This window comes from Erigeron canadensis, chromosome 8 (assembly GCF_010389155.1).
Source record: "Erigeron canadensis isolate Cc75 chromosome 8, C_canadensis_v1, whole genome shotgun sequence".
In the NCBI taxonomy this organism is placed as follows: domain Eukaryota; kingdom Viridiplantae; phylum Streptophyta; class Magnoliopsida; order Asterales; family Asteraceae; genus Erigeron; species Erigeron canadensis.
The window spans coordinates 32,138,519-32,154,850 of record NC_057768.1 but is presented as its reverse complement, the minus strand read 5'-3'; the positions used below and the strand labels follow the sequence as shown (position 1 = coordinate 32,154,850).

At 30.8% G+C, this 16,332-nt stretch overlaps 1 protein-coding gene across 1 annotated transcript; it reads left to right on the top strand.

Annotated features, from left to right (window-relative positions):
* Positions 1-13,089: 13,089 nt before the first annotated feature.
* On the top strand, positions 13,090-15,491 carry LOC122579393 (flavonoid 3'-monooxygenase-like). The gene is made up of 3 exons (XM_043751562.1): positions 13,090-13,596; positions 13,936-14,379; positions 14,680-15,491. Exons 1-3 carry the CDS (start codon positions 13,141-13,143, stop codon positions 15,322-15,324), a joined length of 1,545 nt encoding a protein of 514 aa, XP_043607497.1. The 5' UTR covers positions 13,090-13,140; the 3' UTR covers positions 15,325-15,491.
* The last annotated feature ends 841 nt before the right edge of the window (positions 15,492-16,332 follow it).

The window sequence follows — 16,332 nt, the reverse complement described above, 5'->3', positions numbered from 1 at the left end:
GGATTCAGTGCACAAACAAATAGTACTCGTATACATGTTATAATATAATGTAGATAAAAAACCAAAGCAATGTGTTAAAATAATTAAATTAAATAAACTTTTCAAAAACCCATGGTCATTATTTCTTGAGAAAATATACATTTTTGTTACTTGAAGTTGTCAAAAATTTTCAATTATAGTCTCTAAGTGAAAAAAAAATCATTTTTGATACCCTCACATGTTGGTCATGTGAGGGCGTTAACGGAAAAAAAAAGGGCGTATGTGAGGTTGAAATTGCATAATAGTTGATTATATAGTGATAAGAATATCCCGATACACCAAATGGTTGAACTTTGTGTATAAATCTATATGAAATAAATTGTTGCAATATGCTATTTGAAATTTGATATCTCTTAATTTGAAGATACGAAGTGACGATGATGGTGATTACATGGTATGTATAAAATACTATAACTTCGCCTGATCAACGGGGTTATAATGTATTACGCTACCTAGAATCATTAGAGTTACCAAGTATTACATTTGTATCGCATTATTGATTTGTGAAAACATGAGAAAGTGTGCTTACTAAAATGTTAATAGTTATTACTACTAAACAATGCAGTAATTGATGATGCCGAGTAGAATTAAGGCCGGAAAGATTCGAATATATATATATAACTGTTTTAAAAATGCTGAATATGTCATCGTTAGGTTGTGTTGATATATATTTTAGAGTAAATTACATTTTTCGTCCCTGAAGTTGACACGTTTTTCACTTTTCGTCTCTTAAGTGAAAAAATTACAATTTTGACCTTAAAGTTGGCATATTTTTTCAATCATCGTCCCTCGCCAAACGTCGTTAAGATTCATCTGTTAAGTCGGACACGTGCAACACACGTGAGGGACTGAAACTGAAAAAAATGGCAAGTTCAGGGACGAAAACTGAAATTTACTTTTCTGTTGCCATCATCTTCATCTTCTCCGGCTAACTTTCGTCGGAAAATTCACCGGAAAACTTAAAATGCCGATATCTCACTCGTTTCTTCGAATTAGACCACGAAACCACCACCAAACTTCTCAAAATTAATTTCCGCAAGAATCCTAACCAAAAGATTTCAGATTCAACACTTGTCGGAAAACTCAAAATACCCATAACATGGATTATCGGAATTCCCGCAAGTTTCTATACAAAATATAGAACAAGAGCTATAATCAACCGAATGACGAACTGTAAATTGCTTTGAACTTCTATTACATAAACTAAGAATCAGGTGACGATAATCGGAATTTTTGATCTGAAATATTTGAGTTGCAAGGGCTTGTCAGGCCTCCTGGTCCTTTCGTCCCTCTTTGCTCTCACTTTATATATATTTCTAATTTTTCGATTTTATGTCTTTGCCTCATTGACAAAAGCCGAACCCACATGAAGGTCTCTCCCCATTTTGTACTTTTCTTTTTGGTGTAGAGCTTATGGAATAATAAATGAGGCACACCATTGGTGTCTTAGTGAGGAGCACGTACCTAATCCAACATTGACTTATTTGAGAAAACAGAAATATTGCATTCTTGGAACAAGCTATATCGTACAGAAATATTGCTCAAAATCCATGTTATGGGTATTTTGAGTTTTCCGGCAAGAGTTGAATCTGAAATCTTTTGGTTATGATTCGTGCGGAAATTAATTTTGAGAAGTTTGGTGGTGGTTTCGTGGTCTAATTTGAAGAAATGAGTGAAATATCAGCATTTTAAGTTTTTCGGCGAATTTTCTGACGAAAGTCAGCCGGAGAAGATGAAGATGATGACAACAGAAAAGTAAATTACAGTTTTCGTCCCTGAACTTGTCATTTTTTGCAGTTTCAGTCCCTCACGTGTGTTGCACGTGTCCGACTTAACGGCTGAAACTTTTTACGTTTGGCGAGGGACGATGATTGAAAATCTGTCAACTTTAAGGTCAAAATTGTAATTTTTTCACTTAAGGAACGAAAAGTGAAAAACGTGCCAACTTCAGGGACGAAAGTGTAATTATGAATATCAATAGTTTACCATGAGAACTAGAACATTATGGTGACCAAGTATGATTATCAATATAATTATGAATATGGTTATTCATACGTGAACACACTTTATATACGATTGCTTTTATAGTTGTACACATATGTACTTTGTTATAAAAAAAATCTATACATTTTGAACATTGCTAAAAAATTTTTATCGATACACTTATAATTATAGTTATACACATGTGAACACTTCACATACGTTTTTTTTCTTTATACGTAAACATGTGGATTTGTTATAAAAAGATTTGTACACATGTGAACATTGTTTTAAAAAAAAAATTATATACTTTTGAACATTGCTAAAAACTTTTTATCGATGCACTTTTAATTATAGTTATACACATGTGAATGCATCTCGTATACTATTTTTTTATACGTACACATGCGAAATTTATTAAAATAAAAATCTGTACACATATTAATGAGGTCAATCACATGTGTTTTATAATGAAATTATATAGTTCTTATGCTCACATATTTACAATAACGATCATGTGTTCACAAGTTAACAAACGTAACCTTATTTTGTATTTTCATATGTAAATGAACAATTTATATGTGCGTAACTAGAATTTTTATAATTTTTTTTTTATCTACTGTATACTTTTATGTTACACTCACCCGTATGTTAACAAATACGATCATTTGTTAACAGATAAGTTAACAAAAGTTCATTTAAATGTAAATTATAATTATAAGGAACTACAGAAAAATAATGTCTCTAAAGTTCTTTTTTATTGATTAACAACAATGGTCAAATAATATATATATTTATTGTTATTGATGATAAAAAAAAACAACTTTTTTTAATGTAACTATTAATTGATGATAAAGTTAAAATTGACACCCTAAAAATGATCCATAATTGTCGTGCAACATCGGTTTTTTTTATTCCATTTATACCCTTCCTTCACGTTTTATGCATTTATGCATTTATGGTGATTATTTTAATTACATAGAATGCATGATTTAATGTTGAACTTTGATCTATTTAATTTAATGGATAAAATTAATTCTAGTAGTTCTCAACAAATAATTAGTTCTCTTAATAACTGAACTCCCTCTCTCTATATATATATTACTAGGTATTTTACCCGCACGATGTGCGGTTTTTTAAAATGACGGTTCAACACAGTTTTGACCAATATTATTTATTTGAATTTGAATATTAATAAATAGAATGTTTGAAAGTAAATTGAAAACCATGTAAGTTAAGGAATGCTATCAAAGTTAATAATGCACCGATATACTAAAAAAGAAACATGATTTAAGAGTTCTTGTAGCTTGGTAACAATATCAGCACAGTAATTAGTTAATGACTTAGCTCTAGATATATCGTGGCATAATTTGGACAAAGCGACTCTAGCAAATATATAAAGTACTCGGCAACAAACCAAAAAAAAAATCCTTCCTGTAAATGTTGAATAAAAAAGATAATGAAATTCTGCTAGGTAGATGATAATCAAATGTGAAATATATGTATATGTAAGAATATTTAATTTATATGACTGAATTGATAAGATATCAAAAAAACTGTTGTTGATGGGGTAATCTCAATTTGTGCAACTATCTAACCTTAACTTTATAAAATCGTTATCAACTTCATATAAATAGTTATACATAATCAATTCTTATATATAGATTAGTTAGCCGAATTCAAGAGAGTGGGTCGTCTAATATCACAAAAGAAAAATACATAAATAGATAGATTTGTGTTATAAAATCCACATAACAATAAGTGAATTGATTCATTACTTTGATAATAGTAAAGAAAAAAATTAAAAAAATAAACACCAATAACTTTGTGGAGCAAAATCGCAATGACAACATCTACATTAGCATATATTACGTCCCTCGTAAATATACTTTTTAAAATATATCGGATGAAACAATAAATAAATTGTAATTGTACATTTGATATAATTTTTACCTATTTAATCAAATCTATTTATCTATTTAAATTAAATAAATATATACAAAAAAGTATGGAAATGCCACATAGGATAAATCCTACGTGGCAATGTTTTAAGATGGGTTTAAGATTAAGGAGGGTTTTAGAAGGTTAGGTTTTCTACTCTTTTAATAGATATATAGATATATACTCCCTTATAAAGCATTTTGAAGTTTTATTTATGGTATGTCTTAAAAAATTAAGCATATTTTTTTTTTCCAAAAAACCCCTTTCACTATATATATGGTTCTCAAAATGGTCCTCCGTACACTACAACACTGAATTACCGTATCTACCCTTATAACAAATTGTCACTCCTATGTAGCATCCGTGAATTTTGACCCGTTGACTGAATGTGTAATTTGATGAATTATTGAAATAAAAGATGTTTTAGGTTAATCTTGTGATTAAATGACTAACTTTATACTCGTTGGGTCGTTTGGCGGTGTGCTAGATGATATGTCGCGGGTTATGAACTAACTAGTTATGTTGATGGGTCAACCCATGGATCAAGTCATGATCCATGACCCACTTTAGTCAACCCAACCCCCCACCCACTTTATCCTTTCCTTCCCTTATTCTTCTTACTCCTCTCTCTCTCTCTCTTCCTTACACCCAAGAACACACCCTCTTCTTCCTCTCCCTCTCTCTAGATTTATTCTTAGTTTAAGGTAATTCAAGCTTAATAATTTCAAGAATAATAAACCTTATTATCATAATAACATCATATCGAAGATTCAGGCTCCAAAGTGCAAGAACACATCACATTCGGGTTAAATTTCGGATTCGAGTGCTACGTGGTGAGCTTGGTAAGTTAAACTTGTCCCATAACCTTTATTTTATCTTTGTTTACTTGTTTCTAGTTGATGTCAAGTGGATTCGGGTCTTAAATCGGGTCGAAAAGCTTGCTAGTATCATCTAGGGTTTTTAGGTGATTAGTTCAAGGATTTAAGGTTTGATTTGGGTTATGGAATGAAATTGTAAGATGGGTTATGTTTAAATATGGTTTATGTTTTATTTTGTGGGATAAAAATTGATTTGGAGAAGTGTTGGAACCAAAATGGAAGCCAAAATTGGGTTTGGGTCGTGGTTGTATGCTGGAACTGAAGGATTTGGGCTGCAGGAGGTGTTCACTGCGGCGCAGTGAAAGTGGCCAAGCCCCACTGCGGCGCAGTGCTTTTTAACTGACTTGGGAAGTGATTTTGAGCCTCACTGTGGTGCAGTGAGGTGTGCCAAGCCTCACTGCGGCGCAGTGATGAAAGGCTGTCCGACAGTTTTCGAACGTAGTTTTCAAACGCTTGTATCTTTCAAACCGTAAGTCCAATCGAGACATGTGACCTATCGTTGGATTTGTAAATGAGTCTAGTTTCTTGTAGTAACCTTTAATTTGGTTGAAACCTCCCCCATTTCTAAAAAGGTCGAGTCTTTTGGGTCTAAGTCTTTATTTGGGAAAAGTTACTAATGCTTGGGTACGTTGTGCCCGACTTAAACTTGGGTTAGACCTTACCTAGACGTTTTAACAACCTTATTTAATCCCGAGAGTCACTAGGGTTGTACTCGTTATGAGTAGGATGTAGATGAATCGTGCTAATAATTACATATGATATTATAATTATAGATGGTGGACGTGAAGTGATTGCAAGACAACTCTAATTTGATTTTAACTTGTATTAGCTACTCTTAGCCGATCAAGGTGAGTTCGTATCTCCCTACTCTATTGAGACTCGGGCTGAAAAGCGTACATTGTGTATTTTATTGTTTGCATTAACTGTTTGTTGATCGAATGATGATTGATGGTTGAATTGAATTGTTCATGTGAGTTGGTTTGAAAAAGGTTATATTTTGGGTTAAATGTACATACATGGAAGTCGACTTCGTTTTCAAAAGGTTTGAGATGTGGAGGGTTAGCCGCTGGTACACCCTGTATACAAACATCGAGGACTCTTTGAAAGCAAGCCCTCTCAAGTGTGTGTATGTATAGTTTGATCAGATTGTTGGTTATTGGATGCCGGATTGATGGATTGTTGGGATTGCATTGTGTTGGTTGCTTTGAGATGATTTGGTTGTCTGTTGAGACAAATGTGTTTATCCAGATATAGACGTATACACTGGTGTTGGTCATCCAGGTTTATAGACGTATATTCGCTGACGTTTTTGAGATGCCACATTGGTCATGGTGATGACATGTGAGTATCGTTGCATAGATGGCATGATGGCCATACATATCATACGTATTTTGGTTTGGCATGCTTATCATTCGCATCATGGCATTGGCATTGCATTTGTCATTCTTTTACGCATATTATATTGTGATGCATTGGTTGGATGACGTGTAAGATTACTTGTATGCGATGAATTGTTCTTGCTTTATGATATGTGGTTATTGTCGGTGGTTCCTCTTGGACCACCACTACGGACTCACCAACCTCGTGTTGACTTGTTAGTACACTTTTCAGGTAATCAGGTGAACCAAGGACGTGATGCATGATCTTGTGTAGCTTTTGGACTCGGGCATGGACTTAATGGATCAAGGATTCATTCGCCCACTTTTGATTAATGCTTAGGATCGATAGCCATCTCTAGAATTCTCTTTTGTAAACTTTGATGATCATTTGCTCCTTGTGCATTGTATGAATATTTGACTTGTTATGGATTCACCGAATTCATTATTTTCATTTAGTTGCCTACAATAATCCCTCCTTGTGCTATGTGATTTCCGTAATATTTCGAACCCTAGCTCGGGGTGTTACATCCTAAAACAAAATTACGCCGCAATGTGCGGGTATTATCCTCGTATATATATAATCAGTATGTTGTAACGGGTCCTCCCAAATAGGTATATGTGTAGATAATCTACCTGACCATAACCGACATATATATTTGGGCAAACAAACATGCTCTTGTTTGATAGTTGAATTTAAAAAAAAAAAATCATATATGTATATGCTTATAATGAAATGAAACCTTATTTTAAACTACAAATCAACTACGTATATATCTATATCTAAAAAAAATAAATCAACTACGTATAATTGTATCATCAAAACAAATACAGTAATAAAATAGCCTGAACTAAAAGTTGACGTACAACCTTTCTTATCTATGTGGGTAAGTAACCAAAATAGCCACGTAAGATCAATCATATCCTCTTTTAGTTATATAGAGGGAAAAACCTTTTTTAAACGTATATCTTGGAAAATTTATTTTATATTTACTTTATAGTAATTTATCAAATTATTTTTTATAATAAATAAATATGAATATAAATATAGATCTTTATATATTATAAAGAAGAATTGTGTTCTAAAATTACTTAAAAAAAATATAAGATTTTAATCTATTTATGATGTCATATTTACTTTTGAACATTTTTAAAGATATATAGTCCATTAAATGCTTATTTTAAATTTCTATTTTAATTGACTATTTTTTTATGTTTTATTAATGCAATCTATCTATTTATCTATAATATAATTAAAAGAGGAGGTTGGAGGTATACTTGGCACCCCTAATCCCCCTCCTTTAGCCTAATATTCAGTCTTTATTAGTCTCTTAATTTTCTAATAATTTTTTAATAGTAAAAAAAGCTCCCAAAAATTATTATTCTAATAACAAAAGATAGTTATCGAATCCAATTTCTCTCTTTGTCGAATTAAAACCAAAACCAAAAAAACTCCAAATAATTGTTTCATCCGTGAAACATATAATAATAATAACAATTAGCGTTGCATTAATTGTGGAGTTTGTTTTGTTCCAAGGAAACAAAGTTTTTTTTGTTTTCGTTTTGTGTTCTACTATTCGATCTAATGTAATAGCAAGCTTGGAGCTTTCGCTTTTGGTGATTCAACATCCAGTAATCTCTTGGTTTTGTTTGACATGTCGTATGTGTGATCGTAGAGAGTTTTACTTTAAACCTTAAAACTATAATTATATATATAGTTTATATTGGAGCTTTGTTAAAAGGTACACGATTAATAACTTTGTTAATTATTATATTACGATTTATTCCGTTGCATACTGGTGTAACTGTTCTTGATAATAGTTATGATTTATGAATATGTTGTGTGTATATATATATATAGATAATAAAATAATAATAATTTTTGACAGTTTTTTTTTTATTAATAATGTAAAGGTCGCTTTTATAATATAACTATAACTATTAAATAAATATTTAAAAATTAGAGGATTAATAAAGAAAGAGGATTAGGCTCAAAGAGGAGAATTAGGGGTGCCAGATGTACCACCAACTTCCTCTTTTAGTTATATTATAAATAGATTATCTATATGTATACAACCTAGAAAAAACTCTCACATATTCTAAACCCAAAAGAAAAACCTATGTATGACAAAAAAAAAAAAGAAAAAAAGGTTACGATCGACTACAAAAGAGTTTTTCTTTTTATATACTTTGTTCATATTTAATCATTATTATTATTTAACATTGAATTCTTATGTTATTGTTATTATAGTTATTAACTTCTTTTAATTTAGTTTATTGTCCATTATAGGTTCATTATGACGAGCTTTTCAAAAAAAAAAAAAAGAACACATTAGTTCATTTTGAAGATCTTAAGTCAACATATGTTAACCATCATCTACGACTCCGTGTTGTGCATGTATGGACTGTTTCAGATTGGAACAACACGAAAAAAATCAAAACGTTCGAGATGGTCTTTGTTGATGAATTAGTATGTATTTTTCAAATTATAGTACTTTGTGCAAATTTTTTGTTTAACTAAAGTTGAAATAAAATGGGTAAACTATAATTACTATTTATATGGAGTTAATTTCATATGTTTTTCTTTAGTTTTCGTATTGATTAAGTTGTGATATTGGTTATATTGATTGTTGCTCAAATCATACTTTTAGTGTGTAAATTTTTAAATCGTCTAAGTTGTGCATCTTTTTTTTTAATAGAGTTTTGCATCTCACATCATTATATATATATATATATATATATTTTTAATTAATTTTGTTCGGTTTCTATTTAATATACTAGAATTCTAATTTTTAAGCTTTGATTGATAAATTTTAAAACTACTCATCCATTGGACGGACATAAGCACTAGTAGGTAATATATTTTAAATACATATAATTATCTTTATATCTTTATTTTTTAAAAAGTATCTATATCTATATCTATATCTATATCTAAAAGGATATCTCAAAGCACTCACGTGGCATCTCCTCGTCACGCCACGTCAGCATTTTCCTAGGTGGCGGTTCCATATTACTCTAGGTGACACATCAACATCCATGTGAGCAACACATCTTCCACCTAGGCATCATTTTAGTTAACATACACATATATTTAATATATTTCTAAAAAATGGTAGAGGGTATGATTGAACCTAAGACCTCTAGTTTAACATGACAACTAAATAACTTACGATGGTTTCTGTTTCTTATTTGAAAATAACAATAGATAAATCACGTTTTCTAATTCTTTAAACTTTACCACATTTGAATTTGATATAATTCAATTTCAAAATTTATATTCATATTTAATGATCCATATTTTTATAATTTTTTTTTTCTTTTTCTAAACTAAAAATAATTTTATTAATAATAATTCATGTGCTTTAGGTATTCTTTCTTCACAAGATTTTACGTATAATAACCAATCGATTCAACTTCTCAATAATTTTTTTTGTTGTATTAGGATTTTGTAATCTATTTTCTTATATTGGTAATTATTTATTATTTATTTCAATTTTGCATTTTTGATGCACCAATTCTTGATGTTGTTATTGCAGATTGAGATGGTAACATACTAAGACAAGTGTTGGTCATATTTCTCTATGATTTTCTTCTTTAAATTTTTAAATCTTAATTTAATTGATTTATTCTTTCTTTCACATGACATATATATATGTTACATATTATAATATTTGGATTTCTTTTGAAATGTGATTTCCATTAATAAATAAATATACATACTGTATCACACACAAAGAGTTAAAAACTAAGAAAAGTTTGTCTGACAATTGAGTTTATATACATAAGTTATTAATTTTTTTTTCTTTCTTAGGTACATAAGGAACCTATATCGAATTCATTTATATTTTATATTCTTTAATATTGTGAAAATTGTTCTTGACTTCTTTCGTAACATCGAATTCGTTGTATCAACACAGGCTTATACTTGAGGTAATGGAATATATAACTATGATCAGAGTCTTTACGAATATCAATTTGTATTGTAATTGTCTACTAATATTCTATTACCACTCTTTCGTAGTATGGTTTGGTGGGATAATGCAGGAAAAACTTTTCATAAACACAACTAAATGATTTCACGCATAATATGCGAGTTAAATATATTAACTATTCGTTATAACTTAATATAATTAATAGTTACAAATAAGATAGGTTGGGATTTGATCATGTTATTATTTTTAAAATATTGTATCAAACATTATCAAAAGAATTTGTATGTTAACTGTATTTCTTTATAAATGACGGTATAAAAGTAAATGTAGATACTAACTGTTGAAAACTTTTACATAATAGAGATCATTAATTAAATGTTAAATTTAATAATATGGTAGTATAACAAACATAGATAAAAATATGTTGAAAAATGGTGATGTTGTCATTAATCTTTACATCCTTTTATTTTTTTTTATTATTTTAGGCTCCATATATATATATATATATATATGAGGTAACATATTATTGAAAAATATTATAAAGTATTAACGATGTAAAAGTGAATAATTATAACTAATATTTATTACGTTATATGAAATCATATATTGATAACAAAGTAAAAAATAAAATAAGCGAAAGTATTATAAAGAAAAAAAAGAGATTATAAAAGAGATAATATAAAATTAGGAATTATTTTCCATTATAATATCATTAAAATAGTTGTTTTTTATAATTATAAAATGTAGATATTACTTTATATAACTATTGGCCACATTTGAATTTGTTAAATTGAAATTAAAAATATAAAAATGTTAAAAATGATATATGATATTATCATTCAATCTAATGGTTTTATTTATAAGTTAGAACTTAATATAATGGTCAAAAAATTTTCAAATATGAATTAAGGTTTTTTTATTTATCATAGATTATAGATGATAGTTGTCTTTATGAGTTTTTTTTAAGTGTATTTATAATAATTCATTTAACCTTTTAGAATAGAAATACTAAGTTGCCGAAAATGTTTTGAATATCAAATCATTATTGTAGGTTTCACCATGCTTGAATACATTTATTTTTGCAGCTTAATAATGTATCACATTTTTTGATTTAAAATTAAGACATATTAACCTTTTTTGCTATATTGATGTTTAATTAGTGTTAGACATTTACATTCTCATAGCGAACAACAATATTTGGTTGACTTAACACGTACGATCTACAGGTGTTACCGCTATATTCATATGATACATTGGACACGATTAAAGATCATTTATTTCCTTCCAAAATGACAAGTGAGAAAACTACCAACACATACTTGCTAGCACAATATTAGTCTTTGTGTCGACTTTAATTGGTATTGTTAATTATCTTATTGTATTAAATAGTGATACATGGCAGTGGGCTTGGTTGCAGGAGAACAATCCCCGGGGTAAAACTACTAATGAACTTATAACATTCTTTTATTATTTGTCATTTACAATGAATTATGTAGAAATAAAATTAGGTCGACGCATCGTGCGGGTTTAACCTAGTTAATTAAAATACCCGGGTTCAATAAAAAAAAAAAGTAGTATTAAGGACTTTTAGAAGATCCATCAAAGAAACACTGGAACCGAGACTTAAGCGGCGTTGTGCAAATATCCGAATGAGGCCCTAAGTTTAAAAATGTTAATCGTGGAAAGTTATGTATGTGACTTTAATTTCAACAATCCAACTCAATTTTGAGCAGTTATATTTAACTTCTATTATTTATTTGTATTTATATATTAATACGATACCCACGCAATGCAGCGGTAGTCATTGCGGTGACGGTGTGGTGGTGGGGCTGAATGGCCGATTGTTAGTGGTGGAGACGGTGTCAAGTGGTGTAAGTTATTGATGTAAAATGTTAATAAAAATATTTTGTAAGATAAACAATTGGTATTGTAATTTAATTACTAATGTTAAGTGAGTAGTGTAGATAAAAACACTTTAAGGGGGTGCGATATATAAATATTACACAAGTTTCAATATTTTCATAAATAAGGAGTTATCTATTTTATGTTATATATTATAATATAATTATACATACTTTTAAATGTATTTTTTTTCCACACGTTTTTATATGTGATTAAATTTATAAATTTTTTCACATTTGTTTTAACTAATTAAGTGTGAACAAATGGACTTATGTAGTGTAATGTTAACACTTAAAAGTGTGAAAGCCAATTTGTAACACATGATTTCTTCACACTCTCTATGTGTGAGGTAAATATTTGTTACAAATTAACTTTCACACTCATAAGTGTGAACAATTAATATATTTTTACACACTTGAAAGTGTGAACTTTTATTTTCCACATGTATAAGTGTGTAAATATTGTGAGTTGTTAAATTTTTTCACGCTGTTAAAAGTAAATTATTTCTACACTCTTTTAAATGTGATTAAATTAACAACATTTTTCTCACTTTTTAAAAGTGTTAAAAAACAAATGTAAAAAAATGACATATTTGTTGTAATAATTAATGACCTGATTGGAGGTGGCTTTAGCTTTTAAACACTAATTAAGCCACCCATTTCTTATTAGGTTCTTCGATTTCCTCAATGTTTAAAACTTGTACCGCATGTGTACAAGTATTATTATGGCTGAGCATTCTACGCACGTAACATCATCACATTATGGACACCTTCATAAAGAAAAAACCAAAATACAAAGACCTGTAATTTTCTATTTATTAATTATTTTTCATTTAGTAAAGAACATGAGAATTTTAATTCTAACTAGCACGTGTTCAAATGATTCGAATCCGAATATGTGATCCGAAAAATCCAAAAAATTAATCGTATATCCGGAATTTTGAAAGTTCGTCCGGTACGTATTCGAATCTGATCAAATACCCTGCCACTACTTATATAAATTAACCATTCATATTGTTAATTCTTGCACGCCCTTTCTTATTATTATTATTTGAACTAGCTATATGATCCTCCCATCTTGTTTATCGAAATGACTATTTTAGTTTTGTTCCTTTACACCTGCATTAGTAGTAGTGTCTTAGTAATTTATGTGCTGATTAACCAGCTTTTCACTCGCAACATAAACCGCCTCCCCCCAGGTCCAACCCCATGGCCCATAGTTGGAAACTTACCACACATTAACGGACCGATACCACACCACTCGTTGGCGACCTTGGCCAAAAAGTATGGTCCGTTGATGCACCTGCGCCTCGGGTGTGTTAACGTGGTGGTGGCCGAGTCTGCATCCGTCGCCGAGCAATTTCTAAAAGCTCATGACACGAATTTTGCCAGTAGACCACCAAACTCTGGAACAAAGCATATAGCGTACAATAATCGAGATTTAGTGTTTGCACCTTACGGTCCAAGGTGGCGAATGCTTAGGAAGATTTGCTCCCTTCATCTGTTTTCCGCTAAAGCACTAGATGACTTCCGTCATGTTCGAGAGGTTTTGTATATATTTCCATTTTCATTCTAAGGACTAAGATAGACAAACACACATATTTTATTTTTGGCAATTATTTTTCTTTCTTTATTTTGTTGAGGATAAAGTCGTCAAAATTTACTAAATATTGGATGGTGTACTCGATCGTAACTTGTTTTGTTTACCAAAGTGGACATATATTGGACTTATTTCAATTACCTACCATATGCATGCTTACTAATTAATTAATATTGCTACAAATAATTAATTTTGAGGTCACATATATAAGTACAATTAATAATCGCACATTTTTTTTTTTATACTGATGACTACTTAATTATAACTTGTGTTTTAATTAATTAGGAAGAGGTAGCGATACTCACGCGAGTACTTTTAGTCCATGCGTCACCGGTGAAACTAGGCCAACTACTGAACGTGTGCACTACAAACACTTTAGCACGGGTAACGTTAGGCCGGAGAGTATTCGCTGACGGAATCGAAGGAGTCGACCCAAAGGCGGATGAGTTCAAAGACATGGTAGATGAGCTCATGGTGTTGGCTGGTGAATTCTACATAGGTGATTACATTCCAGCACTTGATAGGCTAGATTTCCAAGGGATCACAAAGAAGATGAAGATACTTCATGCACGATTCGATAAGTTTCTTAGCATGATCCTAGATGAACATAAAATCGAAAACGATGCCAGTCGTGTTGACCTGCTGACCACGTTGATTTCACTCATGAATGGTGATGATGATGGCGAAGAAGGAAAACTTTCAGACATTGAAATCAAAGCTTTGCTCTTGGTATATATATATATGTTCTTTTATGACAAATATATACGGTCAAGAAAAATCAAACTGTGACATGTAAAATGGAAATGAGCTAGGAAGTATTTTTTGGTAGCAATGGCCTACATTAATTAATTAGTTAATGTAGATTTATAAAATAAATAGATCCATCCATAAGTTGGCGACGATTACAACTTATAGGAAGGTTTAGCATTGAACATGTTCTAATGTAAAAACACAATATAAGTTGCCATTTAGTTAATTCTTAATTGCTAATTAATTAATTATCTAACTATATATATATCTATGTTTCAGAACTTATTCACAGCGGGAACGGACCCACCAGCTAGTACCGTGGAATGGGCAATGGCCGAACTCATTCGCCAACCAAAAATACTGAAAGAGGCACGCGAAGAATTGGATAAAGTCGTTGGTCAGGACCGGCTTGTAACTGAATTGGACTTGAACCGGCTAACATTCCTCCAAGCCATTGTGAAGGAGACGTTAAGGCTCCACCCTACAACGCCACTCTCCCTTCCAAGGCTTGCGTTAGAGAGCTGTGAGGTCAATGGGTATCACATTCCTAAAGGATCCACACTTCTTGTTAATGTGTGGGCCATAGCCCGTGACCCCAAAATGTGGGCGAACCCACTTGAGTTTAGACCCAGTCGATTTTTACCTGGGGGCGAAAAGCCTGAGGCAGATGTTAAGGGAAATGATTTTGAGATCATACCATTTGGGTCCGGGAGAAGAATGTGTGCGGGTATGAGACTAGGGATGAGAATGGTCCAATTGCTAATTGCAACATTGATCCAAACCTTTGATTGGGAATTGGCTAGTGGGTTAGAGCCGGAGAAACTCAACATGGAAGAGTCCTTTGGGCTAACACTTCAAAGGGCCGAACCCTTAATGGTGCACCCAAGGCCGAGGCTAGCTCCCCAAGTATATGAAAGTGGTTAAGAACAGAAGTACACTACAATGATATTTTGTCTTTTGTTTTGCAAAGGTGTGAACTGGAATAATTAATTTGTGTTTAAATGATTTTGTGATTTTGTAATTTGAATTGTAAGTCTATATTGGTTTCTATATTATGCTTCGGAACCTTTTATCAAAATCTTTATTAACTATGTTGGATTCATTCGTATACGTACATACATATTACAAGTATTCGGTGAACGATCTTCTAATCGATTAGTTAAATGGGTGAATCATTAATTCATCATATATATTACTATTGGTTGTTAACTTGAATTTTGGTGTTACAAAATAAACACATAACTTAACAGTACGATCACATGTATAATGGTGTTATTTTTTACTGTTTGAAAACCTAAGTGGATGAACACTTGAACTTGTAAATCACCTGAATTTTAACAACAATTTACATTTCATTATTTAAAGGGAAGCCATTTATCTATATTTCTATATTATATTATAAAAAAATAGCTCTTTATTTTTAAAAATGTTGAAACTTGTGTAATATTTTTATTTATAACCCTTTAATTAAATTACACTATCAAACTTCTATCTTTCAAAATATCTTCATTAACTTTTACATCAATTACTTTTACATCAATAATTTACATCACTCGATACCGTCTCGGATACCAATAGTGGCCCCCACCACCACATAGTGACTGCAACAATCACCACCACATTATATGGATACAGTGCTAGTTTATCTAATATAAGTTCATTTGTGTATCTTGCAATAAAATGTGTACTTTTATTATAAGATTATCGGTTCCCAATTTCCCTTTCGTGTATTACTAATCATTAGTGCCAATGGCCAATGTTCATGTCTCACGTAGACCCTTGAAACAAATACACATTCTTGTTTTTATCAGGCAAAAGCGTATGTAGTACTCGTACTAATTAAGATTTAATTAATATTTTAACTACAATCTTTTTCACATTAGAAGTTAAGCTTCTTAAGTTTTGTTTTCAATTAACTCTTTGATTATTTAA